General features: G+C 41.0%; 2 protein-coding genes across 3 annotated transcripts in view; one reads left to right on the plus strand and one right to left on the minus strand.

Annotated features, from left to right (window-relative positions):
- Positions 1-12,280, plus strand: FUCA2 (alpha-L-fucosidase 2). 2 transcript variants are annotated; one of them, XM_074580538.1, is made up of 7 exons: positions 1-236; positions 3,200-3,387; positions 5,075-5,414; positions 6,009-6,219; positions 7,627-7,817; positions 9,446-9,554; positions 11,014-12,280. In XM_074580538.1, the coding sequence occupies exons 1-7, from the start codon at positions 22-24 to the stop codon at positions 11,152-11,154; spliced, it is 1,395 nt and encodes a 464-aa protein (XP_074436639.1). In that variant the 5' UTR covers positions 1-21; the 3' UTR covers positions 11,155-12,280. The 2 variants fall into 2 exon arrangements, with proteins under 2 accessions (XP_074436639.1, XP_074436640.1); XM_074580539.1 differs by having other exon boundaries at positions 16-602.
- PEX3 (peroxisomal biogenesis factor 3) overlaps positions 12,273-20,068 on the minus strand; it is a 19,393-nt gene continuing 11,597 nt past the window's right edge. Inside the window, exons 4-12 of the mRNA XM_074580540.1 lie at positions 19,497-19,540; positions 18,144-18,268; positions 16,739-16,805; positions 16,586-16,640; positions 16,147-16,303; positions 15,248-15,318; positions 14,289-14,411; positions 13,017-13,113; positions 12,273-12,611 (exon numbers count right to left, since the gene is read on the minus strand). Coding sequence (XP_074436641.1) covers positions 12,528-12,611; positions 13,017-13,113; positions 14,289-14,411; positions 15,248-15,318; positions 16,147-16,303; positions 16,586-16,640; positions 16,739-16,805; positions 18,144-18,268; positions 19,497-19,540 — 823 coding nt within the window. The 3' untranslated portion in view covers positions 12,273-12,527. The remainder of the gene's footprint in view (positions 12,612-13,016; positions 13,114-14,288; positions 14,412-15,247; positions 15,319-16,146; positions 16,304-16,585; positions 16,641-16,738; positions 16,806-18,143; positions 18,269-19,496; positions 19,541-20,068) is intronic.

Genomic DNA, 20,068 nt, shown 5'->3' on the forward strand with positions numbered 1-20,068 from the left:
TCCTCCCCGCATTCCGCCGCCATGTCGGGTCCGCCCGGCCGCGCCGCGGTCTTGCTGTTCCTGGGGCTGCCCGGGCTGCTGTCGGCGGGCGGCGGCGGGGGGCAGCCCAGCTACGAGCCCACCTGGGGCTCGCTGGACGCCCGGCCGCTGCCCGCCTGGTTTGACGAGGCGAAGTTTGGCGTCTTCATCCACTGGGGCGTGTTCTCGGTGCCCAGCTTCGGCAGCGAGTGGTTCTGGTGAGCTCCGCGGCCTGGCCCCGGCCCTGGCCTCCGCCCTCGCCGGCCGCTGCGACCTGCCCTGCCCGGCTCGGCCCGGCCTGGCCCCGCAGCCCCCTCAGGCCCCGGTCGCGGCTGCCGTGGGGCAGCTGGGAGGGTGGGAGCGAGACGGCTGCTGCGGATGGGCGATACCAGCCATCTGGGGGAGAGAGCAGCTCTTTGGGCTTGGTGTCCCCCCAAAGAGGTGTCTGGGTGTGAAGCCCCGCTGGAGACGCACCCTGGAGCTGAGGCGTGTGGGGAGAGGCGTTATCCCACCTGAGGCCGGACAGGGAGACCATGGACTTTATGATGCCATTTACGAAGGAAGCAGAGGTTGATGTGCTTCTGGTACGTCTGACCATCTGCCTGCCCAGCCCTAAAACCCTTGAATACCTTGGCTAAGGTGAACCAAGCTGAGCAGAGAGCTCGCAGTGCTGAAAGATGTGCTTTCCACAGCGCTGGTGAAGGAGGCGGTTGGTTGAGTGGCAGAGGGAGGCCTCTCGGGAGCCAGGATGAAGGGATGGATGAAGGGGTGCTCCCCAGGCCCTGTGAGGACAGATGGAGAAGCCTTGAGCAGCTCTTGCCAGAGCGCTGCGGTACTGTCTGTAAGGAACACAGGAGTCCATCGCTCCCTCCATCTTTGCCTTTGCTCGGCAAACTGCACTTTTCTTGTGCACGTTTTGTGCTGTTGATGGTTTTCTTCTTAGTATTTTTATTAAAGAGTACTTTCTGCTTAAAAGAACCTAAAGCTTTGATCCTTCAAATAATTTTAATTCAAAGGCTGAATAAAACCTTTGGTTTGTGAGTGTTCACTGGTTCAGGCCCTTCGGCTGTAAGCGTTTTTTTTGCTGTCTTCTTTCCATGCTCTACCAAATTCTTCCTGTATGACTTCAAGGGAGTCACATTGTCATTTACAATATGAAGATAAGAGCAGCTCTGTGGCGTGGCTATTCTAAACCTTAAATGCAATGTTTTTAATGGAAACCAACATTGATATAAACAAACCACCGTTTTCTGACAATATTTAGTCTGTTCTTTTCAGAGTTATGTTCAAGGGTTTAATCGGGTTTTTTAACGTTTATTAATAAATTGCCTTCCTGTGGAGGGTGGAGAGGAAGCTAGCTTTGCTTTCAAGCTTTACTCCGATTGCTGTGCGCCGATAGTGGTGCACAGATTCAGGATCGAGCGTTTCTTTGTTGTTGTTGTTGTTCTAAAAAGACTCCAAAACACCCTAATGTAGTTCATGAAGTTGTTTTCTTATATTCCTGTAGCCTCCCATCCTTAGGTGTATGTGGCAGCATGTGCAGTCAGCTGATTGAGATCCTGTGTTAGCAGCTTCAAATGGAAGGTCATAAACTCTGATATCACCCAGCCTGTCCTCCTTCCCTCAGAGCTGCACAACCTTGGTCAGGATGTTTCTACAGTCTAATCATGTCAGAGTAGAAGTGCTCATGTTAGCAAACCATGTGACAAAGGGAGAGAAGCAAGGATGTTACCTGTTTTGTTATGCCATTACATACTTTAAAATCAGTTGTTGGGTTTTTTTCCCAGGCTCTTTCAATGAGGAAGGCTTTGTCAGCCTCTTTCTTCCAGATTTTTTCCCTGTTGGCTGCCAGAAATCGTGTTTGTTTATGCTGAAGTCTGTTTGGGAAAGTTGCAACAGTATCCATAGCTTACTGTGATCTTAAGGAACAGAGGTCAAAGTCCAGCTCAGGACAGGGGAGAGAAACACATTTCAAACATTCAGATTCTGGCCTGTTTTATTCCTTCACTTTCACTTTGTTTTCATTTGTGTCTAAATTTGCCAACAGGATTTTTGCTGCTTGCCTTCATTCATAGAAAGGTGAATGGTTTCTGATCCTTTTCCTGTAACTATCAGCAGGTACAATGTACGTTGTTGTTAGAAGGTCTCCAGCATGTTCATGCAGTAAGGACTGTTGTGTGCTGTTTCTGGAGCTCCTATTTCATTGCTAGGTAGGGGAGGGGGGGAGCAGGTTGAAAATAAATAGTGCTCTATTGGTGATTTGGGACCTCTGCACATGACGAGAGTGTGAGACCAGCTTCATTCAGATCACAGAGCAGACTAGGCCAGTTGGAATAGTGACAGTACTGGTCAGTGTCATGGGGAAGCACAGGATAGAAACCATCCCTGTCTTTGCTAGATGGGATGCAAAAAATGATCCTCAGCTTATTTTTCCTTCTAGTTCCTAAATCTGTGTGCGCTGGTATGTAGGTAGATGTGTGCCTGCATGCTAGAGCCTGTGATGGAGGTGCATTTGTAAGTGTGTGGGGTTCTTGCAGAGGCAGGTTGTTGTGGGATGCCTTTGCTTCAAAGCTTCAGGTGCGCAGCGGCTGCAGCCACAGCTCTCTCCTGCTCTGGGACCACTGGCATCCACTTACACGTCAGGTCACCCAGCTGCGTTTGGCATAGAGGACTCTGGACCAGCAGAGAGGTAAAGCCGCTGGCCCACATGTTTGTGGGTTGCAGGAGTTGCAACATAGGGACAGGGCAGAGACGCCGATGGCTGATGTGTGACACTTGAGGAGGATGAGTCCATAAAAAGTGCATTCCTCGTGCCAGCTGAGCTGCTTGCATGGACGGTCTGTCTACCTGTGCTCTCTAGTACGGTTTCAGGATTTGGGTACTAAACAAGACTGGCGTTTTTCCATTCTCAAAGTGTAGCTGCCTTGTGACATTGCTTGAAATGAAATCCTGGGACCTTTCCAAAATGGAGTGCTTGAAAGATGTAGAGCGTGGGGAAAGAGGACAGAGAAATGGAAATATTTGATAATTAATACTATTCTGAAGCAGTTCTGTCTTATTGACAGTGTTACGTACCTCCAGTGCCTGTGCCTCTCAGTGTGAAAACAAATAGGAGCTGATGATTTCAATTCTTCTTGTCTAAAAATACATCAGCAGACATGTTTTGCTGTATATTTTGTAGGTGGTACTGGCAGAAGGAAAAGAGAGCGCCCTATGTGAAATTTATGGAGGCAAATTACCCACCTGGGTTCAGTTATGAAGATTTTGGGCCACTGTTTACAGCAGAATTCTTTGATCCCAACCAGTGGGCAGATATTCTGAAGGCTTCAGGGGCAAAATATGTTGTCTTAACTTCAAAACATCATGAAGGTAAGTGGAAGATTTGTGAATGTTAGTAACTGTTGCATTTCTGTCAACAGAAGAAAAATCCAGGTGACTTTCCTGCCTGCTAAGAGTGGTAGAGAAAGCCAGGCAGCCTTATCTGCCCCAACCCAACAAAAGAGGAAACAAACCACCCAAGAAATGTGCTTACGTTTTCCTGACTCTTACACAAAACCTATGGCCATGAAGCTTGCATAGGAGGAAAAATAGATTGTGCCATTGTTCTGTTGCTGTAGGTAAGACAGCCTGAAGTGGTGGGGGCAGCTGAGCTTCCTACAGCAACCATAGTTTATTTTTTATTGTCGTGTAATTTATCGCTCAAGGAACCACAAAAGTGAATTCTGCACTGTTTAACATATGGAGAGTTGCTGTGTATAGGCAGTTAACGCACTCTGTAGGTTTCTCCAAGGAATTTAGGAGGATGTTCCAGGAGTCAGTTTCAGAGTTAGAAATGTACGTAGGGTGTAACTTTTCCTGATGCAGTGCATAGAAGCCAAAACCTCAAACAAGGTCTGAAACTTCACAGGCATGATTGATTTTTGGCACTGTAATTATAAAATGCTTTGTAGGGAAAAGTAAAGAAAAAGAAAGTGATTGGAAGGAAATATGGTAGCAAATAAAGTACAAAATACTAAGATACATTATGACAGTACACCTAGAGAATGTTGTTGGTCTTTGGGGAGATGTGAGTTCAAGACTGGCAACTCGTAACTTGAGAATATTAATCTCAGCTCTGACACACATAAAATCTTGATCTTGATGATGCCCATGGTGTAATTCCTAGTGACTTCAAAAGAACCATGATTCATTTAGTCTGTCCCGTACCCTGCCTTGGGCACGAATTTTTAGCTTGTCTGTCTAGTTGATACAGTTACATGTATCCAGTTCACAAAAAGATTGCAAAATTTATTAGGCAATGAGTATGAAGCAGTTTGAAGGTGAGGGTGGTCTAAGTCTGGAGTGCAGTAGTACTTCTAAGTGCTTGTGCTGGATTGCTGAACGTCTGAAATGTTAAATCCCTCCTGATATTTAATGCCAATATTTTAAAAGCTGTTTTAGGAGTTTTTGCACTCTGCTTATATATGTGTACCGAGTAGTTGATTGAGCTGTTATAAATGTCAGGACAAATGAAAAGTGAACATTTGCATAAGATCTAAACAGAAAGGAAGGAGAGTAGTCTTTGGATGCAAATGGTAGCTTGTGTATTCCGCAACTGAGAAAGCATTTTATCTTCCAATTGTTGAATGTGTATTCACAGTTCACATTTGATACATTCAGTGGAAATGTAGATGCCTCAAAAGTTGCTGTATTTTTGGTTAATTTAACTGGGACATACGAATGGCATGAATAATTAAGGAGAAGGAGTAATTATCCTAAGCAGTACAGAACTGGAGAATTGAATGTTTTTTATATATATATATAAAAATGCATATGTGTCTGAATAAAAAAACCACATAAACATAACATCAGAACATCATGCCAGATATGACTACTATCATGCACAAACATATTATAGGCATACTTTATACCATGATAACAATATTATTACGTATATGATTTTTATTATTTTATATCTGCTTTTTGCAACATACTTGCAGACTACTTTCCAGAAGGAGGAACTATAAGTTCCTCTCCTCTGCTTCCCTTTCTTATCCTTTGATTTTTCTCTTTCTAGGCTTTACTCTGTGGGGGTCTAAATATTCTTGGAACTGGAATGCTGTTGATGTGGGACCAAAACGAGATCTTGTGGCTGAACTAGCAACATCTGTTAGAAACAGGACTGACTTGCATTTTGGGTTATATCACTCCCTGTTCGAGTGGTTTAATCCTCTCTTCCTCGAGGATGCCACCAATGTCTTTAAGACAAGAAAGTTTCCAACCAGTAAGTCATTACCAGAACTCTATGAACTTGTGACCAAGTACCAACCAGAAATAATTTGGTCTGATGGGGATGGAAATGCGCCAGATACTTACTGGAACAGCACCGGTTTCTTGGCTTGGCTGTATAATGACAGGTACATAATGATGCTGGTTTACCTCCTTATCTGAAATCGTGCTCTGTGTCTACTTTGTCTCGTTTTCTGTATGTTTTGTTGAACCCGTTACACCTACTTACGAGGACTTAACTAAGTATTATTTTCCTGAAATACAGGATCCAGGTCTTCCCTAAAACTATCAAAGCTTGCTTTAGAAAAAAGACTTGTTTCATACTTTTTTTAACCACATTTGCAAGTTAATCAATTAAGATGGTATTGGCTATTCTACCCGATTATCTTCTTCCCTAAGTATTGTCTGCTGCACAGACAAACAGGATAGCAGGATAATTTGAGAATATGGGTGTGTTGTTGTCATTGCAGATTGAACATCTGGCAGTGGATATGAAGTGCAGGCTGCTTTCTGGCAGGCCTCCTGTGAAAGGCTGCAGCATGTTTCCCTAAGAAATGCTGAGAACAGGATTTCTGAAATTGCACTTAATCCAATTGTAATAAATTAAGAGTTCTGAAGTCATCCCAAATATTATTTTCTGGGAGGGATGTGTGTGGGAAGGGCTTCCGCTGGCTGTGACTGTGTTTTTTAGAATAAAAATCTTAAAATTTCTCTGTTTCTAGTCCAGTCCGGGACACAGTTGTGACCAATGACCGCTGGGGAGTTGGCAGCATCTGTACGCATGGCGGCTTCTACACGTGCAGTGACCGGTATAACCCCGGACACCTCCTGCCTCACAAGTGGGAGAACTGTATGACTATTGACAAGAGGTCGTGGGGGTACAGGAGGAACGCACAGCTTGACGATTACCTCACAATTGAGGACTTGGTGAAGGTACAGTGGGACAAAGGAGTTGCCTGCAGCTTCTGATTCTCCCTCCTGATTATTATATTATGCTATATAACATTTCAATTGTATATCTATTTTAATAAAAATATTATTTTAATTGATTAATGAATTGATGAAATAATAAAGCATTTTGTTTGTTTAGAGCCTTACAGTGGCAGAATGGAGTATCCATGTAGTTCTTACTAATTTTATAGAAATGATTAAGAGAAAAATTATCTAGTAAAAATGCAGTCAGTTTCTTTAGAAGCTGTTTCCCCAGTGAGTAACTGGCCAAATATTGATCTGGATAGACTCATAATTACCTTTTCTGCTAAGTTTTTCTAGTAATTGCACCTCCAAATTGATGAGAAGCAGTTTCACAGTTCCTGTGTAGGAACTCCTGACTGAAGGCTATATCTTTTCCCCCTTCTACCTAGAAACAGTTTATAAGTCTTAATTGTCTTTTTACCTTGTAGCGAGAAGCTTTCCTTTCATCCCACTTCCTTTAGAGAAAATAAAACACAACACACTTATTACAGACATACAGATAAACACTAGCAGATGCAGACAGACGGTGTTAATAGAACATTGACTCCCTTTGCTAGTCTAAGGTATTAATCTTCAAATCTTTTTTTTAGGAAAACTGAATGAAAGGAAGACTGATCGATCTTTCAGATAAATGCATTTAATAGCAAAATTCACCTAGTGAGTTATTGTTGCTTAGTACTTAGTTGTTAGTTGCTTATTGTTGCTTAGTGGTTAGTACTGTCCTTGCAAAAGATAATTTCAAATTGAAGTAACCTCTTTGCAGGGGCAAAAGGTTTAAATTCACTCAGTAGCCTGTCTCCAGCTGTCTGTTCCTCAGACTTGTGCATCTCAGTCCGTGATCTCTGGAGGGCAGTGTGGATGTGAACACAAATATTAAGGGACCCTGTAGAAGGCTTCCTCATGTTTTACAGCTTTCTCTGTAAAATAGGGAGAGCATCAGAGGAAGGAGGAGGAAGTTGTTTCTCTCAGCTTCAATAAAAATGAAGTGGCATCTATTAGCCTTATTCTCCTCTTGTGTAGAGAAATCACCTATCTGTTCTATCAGTAAAACCCTCATGAAATTCCTGCAGAAGTTGAAATGTTAGAAGGTTGTAGCATCTGATTCTAGTGTCAGACATATTGGTGCAAAAATGTATTTTGGGCTGGTTTTTGCTGTAAAAATTTGACAGCAGAGCTTTGTTTTATGGAAGCTTAAATTTAGCATTGACTGTTGGGAATACCCCCAAAATCTAACTGTGCAGCAATAACAGAATTCGTTCAGTTCGTCGTTCTGAAGCAGTGTGCCTGGCGTTAGAAATAACTTCAAATATATGATTTCATTAGCCCTAACCATATGTTCTGTGTATGTGTTTAAAAACATTTCAGCAACTTGTAGAAACAGTGTCTTGTGGAGGAAATCTCTTGATGAATATCGGGCCCACTCACGATGGTCGCATCGCTGTTATATTTGAGGAACGCCTGAGGCAGATGGGTGCCTGGCTGAAAGTCAACGGAGAAGCCATCTATGGAACGAAACCATGGAAAGCACAGAACGACACGGTCACACCAGAAGTGTGGTAAGGCTGCTCAATCTGTGTAGGCTGCCTAAAGCAGTAGCAGCAGCGTATGTGAATTTTTGAAATTCTTAATGACTTGATGCTACGGCAATCACCAGCTTAGTTTCTGTGCTGTGAAGAAATTAACCCTTTTATCAGTTTAAGTAACTGCACGTAAAAGTGTGTATAAAACTGTAGGTAGGGAATGGATGTCAGAGACCGTAGTTTTGGGATGATGCTGACGCTGAAGGGAAGGTTGCCAGCATTTCCTTAGTGATCTTGTGCTTCTTAGTGTAGCTGGCTACAGAAACTATTAAGAAAAATATATAAATCTAGAAATATAAAACTGCTATGGAGTCTGTATCTGTACAAAGGAATACTTGGTGTCACTGTTCAGAGAGAAAGAGGGGAGAGAAAGAAAATAGGTATCAGTTTAGCATATTCTGCGTTTCTTCTTAAGGTAGTAACGCAAGGGAAGAGCAATTGTATGGTCACTAAATTAAGCCAGAATTCCAGAGACGGACTCTCCTCTGCTTTTGTGCCTCAAAAAGGCACAAAAAAAAGCACAAAAAAAAAAAAAAAGGCACAAAAAAGCTGCTGTAACCCCTCACTGATCCATCAGGATTTTGGTCTTGACCCTCTTCTCTGCCGCTTTTTACTTCTGTTCCCAGTAAGATTTGGGTATCTGGCTTTAGCCTTGAAATGCTGATCTGTTGACTGTTGTCGTGGTTTAGCCTCAGATGGCAACAAAGAACCACGTGCCGCTCGCACGTGCCTTCCTAATACAGGAAGGATCGTAAGAAAAGGCAAGACTCTTGGGTTGGGACAAAGGCAGTTTAACAGAACAGCAAAGGGAACAGGCAAACAACAACAACAACAACAACACGGATAGGGGAATATACAAACGCGATTACGGAACCGCCGCTCCCCGCCGCTCGCCGACCAGCCGGACCCGGGACGCCCCAGCCCGCTTTTAAGCAGCAACTTCCTGCCCCTCCCCGGCAGCTCAGGGTGGGCGTGGCTCACATGGCATGGAATACCAAGAAAAGTTAACCCTATCCCCGCCGGACCAGGACAACTGTTTAGTAAAACCACTTCCAAGAGCAGTAAAAAATTGTAGCTAAATGAAGGAAGGAGGAAGGAATTTTTCAGGTGTATGCCACAAGATTTCCAAGGACATGCTGTAGATAAATGTCTGCTGAAATTCAATTTTTTAAAAAAAAATAGCTATGCAAGGTGGAATCTTTGTTGTCGCACATACTGCCGTTAAATTTTTTTTAGTGGAATGTCTGTATGTTTGTGTCTAACCCACAATTATCTGTTAATGATTCCCAGTGTCCTGCAAGTATTTTTTTCCTAGATGGCTGAACAGCGGTGAGCTATTACATGCTTGCTAAAGTTACTACAGATGTTTACCTCTAAATTCAGTTCTTTAATAGTCTCTACTACCTCTAGTTTTTTGGAACATGTATTCAAGGAACAGTACTTTATTGAAGGGTGTAAACCATCTGAAAAGATGGTTACGTGTGTGAAAATGTAACTAATGCTGACTTGTCAAATCTGTTTTTCCAGTCTTGAAAGCACTCTATGTATTGCTTCAGAAAAAATTTCCAAGGAAGAACTGACATGCATTTCCTGTTTCCAACCAGGTACACTTTCAGCCCTAAAGAAGGCAAAGTCAATGCTATCTTCCTTAACTGGCCAGTCTCTGGGATGCTGGAACTTGGTGAGCCACAGGCTAAGCTTGGAGAAACACAGGTAAAAGACCCTCCTCCCCCGCCACGTTCCCACTCCCCCCGCCCCCTTTAGATCAGTGAAACACAGTGCAAGAAACGAACATTCGCTGAAGGAAAACACCTCAAGGATTTGTCATGTTCCATCAGTGTTTATTTTAGTTTCTGGCATCTTTGGGAATGCATAGCTCTTAGGACATTGGAAGAGACCCAGCAAAATGTTTGTTTTCATTCTGGGACCTCCTTGTCACAGTCCTCTCAGTGGGATGTTTCCTCTCCAGCAAAGTTAGACTGAATTGTTGCTGGGATATGTTTTAGCTTACAAACTAAGGATCATAAAGAGGCCAAGCAGCAGGAAAAAAAACCCTGCCGCCCCTCCTGTTTCCTGCGTAGACTCTAACTCAGCATGACCTTTCTTTATAAATATCCCTCCTCATGACTGTGGTGATATTGTATTTGCTGTAATAACGATGCAGCAGTTTCAAGGCAAAGCCTTGCACAAAGGGGACGCGCACAGAGGTTGTCGTTGCCCAGGTATGCTAAAAAGTAAGTCAGTGTGACCCTAGGTGTGTGTTTTAGAGCAAGCAGTGGTCAGAAGTTGAGGACACTGATACCACAGCTACACTAGTAAGTAGTGTAACCCAGTGGAAGCAGATTTATAGAGCAGAGCAGCTGCTGCTCAGGACTTGACATCCATACTGTGCGTTCAAGGTGAGGATTCACTTTGGCTTAGCTAGTCCTGGTCTCATGCATTGGATGTCCTCTAGCTGCTGAAACGCATTACATGTGTTTGTGGACTGTCACTTCTAGTCTGGTTCCATATGAAAATGATCTCAGTGCCAAGACGGCTCTGTGATAAGGAAGACAGGGTCATTTCTGAAATTATGTAGATGCATCTTGAATTTTATGGAGGCATCTGGACTGTATGTGCACAAGAGAATAACATTCCTCAGGGGTAGAGACTGGTCTTCAGCTGCTCCCTGAAGCTGCTCCACTATTTTTACCAGCTGGCACGAGTGTCGTGCCATAAAAACCTATTTGTGTGTTTTTAGTGGAGAGGTTCTTCAGGTCAGCTTTGCTGTGAGATATCTGGCTGCACTCATTGCACAAACATTGCTCGCTCGCTCAAGACTACAGGTTCCACCATGGGAAACAGGCGATACAAAGTTATGTACTGTGGTACCTGGATCCCTGCTTAGACCCATATGCCTTCCAAAATACTTCTGAAATGTGTTTATGTGTCTTTTACAGCCCTAAACACTTCTCAAGACCCAACATCACCAGCATTATTACTTACATATCTACTTTGCAAGTATTTTTCTACTACTTTTAATAATTGTTTTATCATTCAATTGGTTAATAAGTGTCATTTAAGGATAACTGGATAGTAAAGTAGTATGGAACAACATTTCTTTTGTCAACAGTGCAATTACATGCACTTTGAAAAGGCACTGTTCTAATTATAGTGTGTGTTTCTATCTCAGGTGAAGCTGGTTGGCTACGAGGAACTGCTGAAATGGGTTGCACTGGGAGAAAAGGGAATCGTAATAGCTCTACCTCAATTAACTCCTCAGCAACTGCCATGTCAGTGGGGCTGGACTCTGCAACTGACTGATGTGAACTGAGCCATACACTGCTGGAGCCTTGGCTAGTAGGGAACACGGATGTTTTGCCCAGTTTCTGGGTGTTATTAGTTTCTAACTCTTATTTGCTTGATGGAGAAACAGCAATAGTTTCACTTTTTTATGAAAGGTGGGCTGTTATTAAAGGATGGAATGGAATGACTCTAACGTGAAATCTAGCACTTGATAGTTGAATCTCCATGTACAATTTGTTTCTCTGAACTGGTGTGAACATGGTTAAGGCTGACTCTTGTTTACAGACATTGTTTTTACAGTTACCAGGGTGCCTTCTGTACACTATTAAACAAAACATATACTTCAATGACTAACTTTTTAAAAAAAGAGCAATAGTCAGGAGTGGCCAGGGATCCTCAGCTTTGGCAGAGAGACAACGTTTAAAGCAGAGGGTGGACTGCAGCCAACTTGAAAAATTCCCAAACTCATCACGTCCCACTTGTAGGGACAGACCTACAGCGTGAACCTTGCAAAGAGGGGGAGGTACATGACAACAAAAAGCATTAGTTGTTTCAGTGTAAAGACCAAAGGCTTATTTTTCCAGAGTAATGTTAACTACTACTAAATTGAAAGAATAAATTCATCTTAGTATATCAAGATTTTAAGTGATGGGCCAAATGAGATTATTGCCCTTCTTGCTAGTAATGTTAATACACACACGAATTTTACATTAAAATATTTTATTACAATACAGACAATTGGGCTCAAAATTAATACAAATTAAGATAAAATATTTACAAGTTAATGTGTACAGTGTAGCTGTTTGAACAGCATAAATGAGAACTTCTAAAAATCCACATTCCTTTAGTATTAAGTAACAGAGAGAGCACCCCTCCTCAGCTTGTTCAAGAGGAACACGCATCAGTTGGCAAAGACTTTCTGAAGAATGAGACTCTTTGGAATAATATTTGTGAAGTTAAGGAAAAAGAGTTTTCCTTTATGAAAAGAAAAATTTAGGAGACGCAGCAGCCTTACTTCATTCTGCTACTCTGTGCTATTCTTAGATCACTATCATTAGTTTTTTTTCCAAAACTTCTACACCCCAGGCAAATAACTTACTGTAATACTGCCACCAGATGCCTTTCAGATGCAATAAAAATAATGAATTATGGAAGAGTTTAACCACTTTTTTTAATAGAAAAGTCTTTACATACAATGATTCTTTCAACAAGAATATTTTTAATGGGTGTTTGAAACAGAATTCTATTAGAACAAATACGGGCTCACTCTCACTTTTTTTTTTCAGAATGTTCCTTCTGCTGGTCTACCACTCCTACACCATTATAAAATTAACCCAAGTCTCATCAGTAGTCACAAGGGATTCGTTATAAATACACAATCTATTCCTATAAATGTGCAGTTCATTTCTCTAGTTGCTGAGGGGTACTAAAAGCTTCATAAACATTAGCAGCAAAATCTTTCACTTGTTCCATCATCAACAGGTCCTGAAAGAAATTTAAAGAATAAGTTTGCTTAATCGAACACGTCCACCACTATTCTGGTTTTGCTGCAGTACAGAATTCATCGTGAGAAAAGCTCCTGGCACTCCCACAGAGAGGCAACTCAAATGTCTTGCTTTAGAAAGGTTTATGGGCAGAACTGCAAGTAGAACCGCTTCAAGAGACATTTTTGTGCTTCTGCGTAGTTTAGCAGAGGGAAGACATTCTAGAAAAATAGCATATTTTTGAAAGATACAAGTTTACAAAAAATTAAAGTTATGCCAATTGTTTCTACTTTTTTTTTTTTAAAGCCAATGAAGTGAAACAGAATGAAGTACATTATTAAAAAGAAATATACAACATTCATTTCAAAGTCTTCCTTGGGGCATATTAAACAAGCAAGATTCTTACCTGAACAAAGTGACTAGGTGTTTCACTGCATACCGAATGGATCTGTCCATTTATTATTGGAATTATCTTGGCTAAAGGAAGACTGACACTGGAAAGACTAGAAAAAAAACCCAAAAAATACTGATCTAGATCTGCCTCTGACATTCGTAAAGCCACTAAACTCTTGATTATTACCATTCTAAATAATTACTACTTCAAGAGTAAGAGTTGAAAGACTGCAAACTAAAATGCACAGATGAACTTTTTTTCCCCCTTATCAAGTCTTTCATTGAACAGAGAAGTACCAAAGCAAATTTCAGTTGTTGTTCCTATTGCACACAGTCTCACCCTTGCTTCTCATGCAAGAGAAATAATGGTTTAGCCGGAGTCTTTACGTGTGTGTATGTAAACAGTTACTAGAAATGTCACTCTACAATCTCACACTATTTCAAACTCTAAACCAGGCTTCGGACAGCCAAACTCTAGCTTTTGGGATAGTTTAAGTGATGTAAATAGTATATATTTAAATAAAAACATTACTCTCTGAGAGCCATCAGTTATTAAACATCCATAAAAACTGTTATTATTCAAGGTTTTAATTTTAATATATTAGAAAGCGTATTTCAAGGATTTGAACTCGGCTTTTGGATTTGTAACACTCTCACTGCACTGTTTAAAACCAAAGTTAACTTCAGAGGAAAAGCTATTTTTAAACAGCCCTCTAGGAAAAGCCAGAAGATCCAGAATGTTAGTATCTTTTTTTCAGCATACCAGCAAAGAACCTAAAGCTCTGCAGGTGCTTCGGCTACGTGTATTTGGAGAATCATGGCAACACCCACCTTTGTTGGGAACTACGGCAACTGAGGGTCAGGGTCTGAGGCGTACAGAGCTGATCTGCCAACTGCAGGGGAACACTAGCCTGCCAACGCCCCCGCAGCGGGGGCACTGCGGCACCTCTTTTAGTAGTCACCCCTGGCAGGGTAAAGCCTCCTGAGCTAGAAAGGCAGTATGCTTGTACAGCGTTCGGGCTAAAAGTGGAAGGTACAGCTCTTCTGATTTCTATTTCTAGATCTGCAAGTAACGGCAAAGATACCTCTAGCAATTTCCTGGGTGGGAGGAAATATGCAATACTCCTCAATGTCTACTTGACCGAAGTGAGGAGACCGCATTTATTCTTGAAAAGCAAGAAGCAGAATTATTTCCAGCACGAGAACTTCAAGGAGGCAGGAAAATCTATAGTCTTTTTTGGAAAGCATTATTGACCCAAGAACTACAACAAAAGAAAACACTTACCTATTTACAGAGCCATTCTGAGAGACGTCCTGTTCAGTAGGTCTAAAAAACTCTGCCATATTGTCCAGCAGTCGACTGAATCCTCTATTTAAACACGTGCCCAAAACTGTACTGAAGTCTGGACTGAAAAAAAAAAAATAAATAAAAATTAAGTGGTTTGATTCCTGGGATTTATTTTTCCAAACGAGAAAAAACCCTGCAAGTATTGAGCGCAACAGATGTCCCTCCCGTAAGGGAAGGTGTATGGCCCAGACGAAGGCCCTTAGCGCAGCCACCTCATGAAAGACCAGCTCCCCCGTAACTCCACAGCAAACCAATCAACAAGCTACACTCTACCCTGCAGTTACAAAAAACCAGCTGAATCTGAAGCATTCCTCACTCCTCTTTCTTACTAAGCAATAACACGGAAGTGACTTAGCTCATCCTTAAAAAGCCCCAGATCTCCAGCAGCTAAATTATAAGAATAGTTTGGCATTTGGCTCAATTCCCTCCTAGTCAACGTTTATTACAGAAGCCTCACTGGGGTAGCTCTCTGGTAAAAGGATGCATACAACCATGCTCAAAACCATGCATTAAAAATAAATTCTGATAAGCCAAAACTGGTGTTCATTTTATTAAAGCAAGTAAATCCAAGAAAATGACTCTCAATTTACCCTGCTTTAGCAGAAGAGAAGTACTCCTCTGTTCCTGCATAACTACAGAAAAGGTGAGGTCTGATAAGGGGGTCTGACTGGGAAGGACATCCTGGGCATCTTGTTAAGGCAGGATTATTTCTTATAAATGAGTTTCAGAGCTCTCAAATTTTGAAAATCCCAGCCTACAAGCAGTGAATATAAAAATATAATGCAGCAGAGCGGTCACATTTCACAAATTGAAGTTGACAGCTTTTTATATGAAAGTAATGGTCTTACATACGCAATAGTTGTGAGGAGCTTAATATGAAGAGAGGATATTTATACCTTTCTAGCATATCTCTAGTTTCATTAAGTAATTTAATTGTAGCAATGTCTCTTTCTGTGAGTCCACAGGCCTAGAAAAAGTAAAGACAGACACTATTTATTAAGAAATCCATTGGCAACCACAAGAATAAGAGTAGAAATAAGAGAGTTTTGTATCATGGAATTAAGATGTGTAAGTCAAATCTATTTAAAAGAGAAGATGTATAGTAAATCAGATGCTTTATAATTTGTGTTCTAATTTTCCTTTTAAATGGTCACTGTAGGATTTTTTTTTTTTTAACTAATAGCAGGAAATACTAGACTAATTGAGCAAAGTATTTTTCCACTTCTGACCTCCAAAGCAGAAACAAACCCTGCGTATCAGCTTAAGTTAAAGGAATAAGTGCATGTAGCCACATGGTAAAGCCCAACTTTCTTCTTTATAATAGTCTAACACCAAGTTAAAAATAAGTTTTCTCCAAGCTGTGGTGTGGATGGTGACAAACACCTTTAGAAAATTGAGGAAATTAATGTTACAAGTGAGATGAGATACACCTTTCTCTTGACTCCTGTTCATTTTCCAGCCCAAAGACAACGGTCTGCACCATCACCTTCTTGTGCATCTGCCAAAATGCTCCGAGTGTCCATGATGTTTGCTGGCACACAGGTGCAAGGTAACACAGTTTGCCTTAGGGCTGAGTTAAGCTGCACTGTGTTACAGCACGTGTCACAGGCTAAAAGCAATAATCTTGTTTTTTATTTCTGATTTATTGAGTTATGACGGACAAGCCATCACCATTTCTTAAAGATACAGATGCCATGGTACAACTAGAGGGCTGTTATGCACCCTTCCTCCCCAAAACAAACAAACAACACAGAATGGAAAAAGGTAGATAAATGAAAGAAACTGAAACAAGTACCTGGGTAGCCAAGGGGTTTTCTTCATCTGGCATCAGATAATGACATAAGGGAGAGTAAGATTCAATCTGATCTGAATCTTTATGTTCCACTGCTTTCCTGATATCTTTAAGTTTCTGTTCCAGCTCCAGAAGAGATAGGGTGTGCTTAAGGGAAATACTGGGAAAGAAAAAGACTGCAGCGTTGATTGCAAAATGAGTAATAATGCTTTGTCCTCCTACCGATAATAAAAGCAACACGATCCCAATCTGCTACATTGGTTTGCACTGGCAGACAGCCTGCTAGAATAAAAAAGTTGTTTAGGAAAAAGCCAGTACGCCTTCCTTTTTTTTTTTTCCCTCTCCTCCTTTTTCTTTTGGAGTCTAAAAAAACTCATTGTTTCGGGAAGAGTCATCATGATAAAAACTTACAAGCTAACCATAGAGAAATATAGACTCTTACCTTCCAAAAACTTTATGCACAGCTGCTTTAACAATAGTTATTAACTCGGTCAGTCCTACAAGGAGGAAAGTGTCAAAATTATTCTAATGATTTTCTTAATTCTAGAAAAAAGTGAATTTTATAAGTACAGTTAGCTCATAATAAACACCATACCATCTCCTAAAAGGTGCTGAATACTTGATAAATATTGCTGCTGAACTTCAGGGGGAGCTAGTGGTGTCTATGGTGAAAAAGAAAACACACAACAGTTCTGTGACATGTCAACAGCAGAGAGCAATGCAATAATCATTTCAAACCAGTTGCAACCAATTTCCTTAATGTTTATAATACCCCACAGCAGCTGGATTCCCCTATTCTCACACAACTCCATAGCTTCTGACGCTCTTCCTGCCATTAACCCATGGATCTTCCCATAAGTCTGCTGGCATTCTCTTCACCTACTATACAGATCTCTCTCCCATCTTCAGTGCTGCAGAAAAGTTCATCACTTTTCATTCATATATAGGGAAGCCTTTTAAAAAACTGCACTGCAGGTGAAACTAGACCCTCCACCACCCCAAAAATTAAACCTAGTGGAATAGGTTATTTATGCTCAACCCCAACAAAAGCCAATCTGACAGAAAAGCAGCTTTCAGGAACTGAGACAGGATCCCAGTTTGCTCCAGCGGAGTGCCTTAGAGTTGGTCCTGTCAACCCACTTCTCTACTGTAAAAGCAACAGAAAGGAAAATTGTTTCTAGTCCAAGCTCATCTTGCCCTTTTTAAAAAAGCTCTTCCAGGTTTTACAAAGTGAAGCATGGCCTCCATCAACCCCTGCCTCCCTAATGGAAGCTTTTCTCAGACCTGCCTTGATATGCTGTTCCTTGACCCTGAGCAGGAGCTATCACAGAACCAAAGTTTGTATCCATTATTTTTAGATGAGCCATCCAACAATTTGCAGATCTTACTCTGTACAACAGGTACTTGCTTCCTGTGCAATTGAGCTATTTTTATTGAGCAGTCATAAGACACACTATATAAACCAAAACCAAGTTTTCTACCTTGCTTGGCCCCACCAACAGACATTTAAGGTAGATGGGCTTTTGGAGTTAAACAAAATAGTCCAGATTTCAAAGACAACATTTTCCTTCTTTAATCCTGTGAAAATTTAACTGGGGGAATTAATGTATGTGCTAGGATGACCCAAGCATTTATACACATCTGCAGATGTATCTTGGATCATTCACCCAGTGTTACTGTTTGACAAAAAATTAATGAAAGCAAAGAAATTATTTTATGTTGGTGTTTAGATATGAAGCAATACGAATGCAGAGAAAAGGTATTCTTCTATATTGCTAGTATTTTAAGCAAGGAGCATTCCCAAATCATCCACATTTAGAGGCTATTAAAACACATCAATGTGCCTTACTTCCAGTAATGCATCCACATCTCCCACTCTTGTAAGAGCTCTTGCTTTCATTCTCACACTCCTAAGTATGCTCTTTTTATCTCTCACTAAATAATCCTGTCATTTCCAAGAAAGTGGAAGTTTAACCTTTGAAACAAACCAAGAAACTTACTGTGCCGTTTTTGCAGAGTGCAGCATTATCTAGGTAGATGTAACCGCCAATAATGTTTAACTGGACTCGCAAAAGAACTACTAGCATACAGGTACTATATACAGCTACAATGCTTCTTGTGAAACCTTGAGAAGAGACAACAAAATAATTTCAAAGTCAAAGAAATAAGGGTGAGTCAAGGAGGGAGAGTGCTCTCCAAGACTCAAGAAATGCTCATGATTTTTAAATACAGTCACATTTCTCTCATTGGTTGTCATAACCCACGTTTTCACAACACATGCCCAAGATGGTCGTGAGTCTAATATCTGCTGCAGCTACACCTAAAGTGTCCCATTTAAGGTCCTATATTGATATAATTTTGCACATTACACAAGTTATTTTTGGAAAAAAAAAAAGTTATACAAGTTGCTCCAGAAGGAAAACGGATGTACTGACAAATCATCTTTCTTCATTAGACCAGGAAATACACACAGTACGTCAGCCCTCGTCATGCAATTAAGACACAGAAGGCGTAACAGCAGCTTGGGAAAAAAGTTACCTACGGCAGGAGCAGCTAATAACTAAAGAAAGAAAATCAAAACGAGCATCAGCTACCAGCCACTAGGCAACAGAGGACGTGTGGAAGAAGTGACATGAAAAAACATGGATGACTGCTGAGTATCAAGGACATGGGAAGAAAGGAGCCGGATCAAAAGCAGGATCTGTAAAGGTGCGGTGAAAAGGAGAAACAAAACTAAAAGGAAGGAAAGACAAAACCAGGGAGGTGGTAGGGATAACAAATGGTACCATGGAATCAAAAGCAGTAAAAAAAAAAAAGCTCAATAGTATTTCACTACATAATTATCTGACTTCACTGTTCTTCCTTCCTTTCCACTGCTTCCACCAGCCAATAAGTAAAGATGAACCAAAGGGCTCATAGCCACAGCTGTGGTGGCTATCTCAAACAGGCTGGAAAAGGGGAAGTTGCTGGCCACGTCAGGGCTGGCCTACAGTTCTGACTGACGTCTTCTGTTAGGTTCAGCACAGAATTTTCTGAAAAACTGGTCTGATTTTTCTGTGATGGCACAGAAAGTTCTCACAAAGTTTTCTGGAGCAGGGTACCATGAAGGCCAATAGAATTCTTCAGCTTCGCCTCTGAGCTCCTAACCTCCCTCAGGGCTATGAAACATCCCTTCATGAGGAGTTTTTTTGCGGGGGGGGGGGCGGGGAAGAGGTTTTCCATGTAGTGTGTTATACTATCTTCATATCTGCTGAAACAACAAGCCAGGGTAAAGTGTGCATTTTAAAGGGTGTGAAAGACATTTAAAATTTATGCCAAATATTACACAGATGAAATCTTTCGTTTCCACTTACTTATTATCTTTAAATCCTCCCATATTTCTAACTTGTTTGCTGGCCTGTAGAAAAATAAATGGAAATATTAAACATTAAAATGTATATTTTCCTTAGAAATTAATAAATATATGTTAAATGAAACAGTGCTGTAGGGTGAGCTCATTTAACTACTATGTAATACTCAGATTGGATTCATGTCTACATTGATTTGCCTCGTCCAAGAAAGCAGTATATAAACAACACGCTATGAAATCACAGATAAGATATTCAAACTTTAATGTATAAGTGTAGTATTTAGTCATGTCAATTATACACTTATATTATCAATTTTGAGTTACTACACTAAGCAGTCAGAAAAAGCCCACTGATGATACAAAGTCTTTTCTGGGGCCTTGCTCCTTTATACATTTAATATAGAGCCCAGTTGAGTAGGGCTTCCTGTATCCACAAGCAGCAGAGGATCAGAATTTCTATATCCTACTTTCTTGAAAGACTATCATTGCCTGACATGGCTTTAAAGTTCAAATGTGGTCACCAAAAACCAAAGAGATCATGACTGACTGTGGAGAAGTAGTCTTGCATCATCCACA

The sequence above is a fragment of the Larus michahellis genome, chromosome 3 (assembly GCF_964199755.1).
Source record: "Larus michahellis chromosome 3, bLarMic1.1, whole genome shotgun sequence".
Lineage (NCBI taxonomy): Eukaryota > Metazoa > Chordata > Aves > Charadriiformes > Laridae > Larus > Larus michahellis.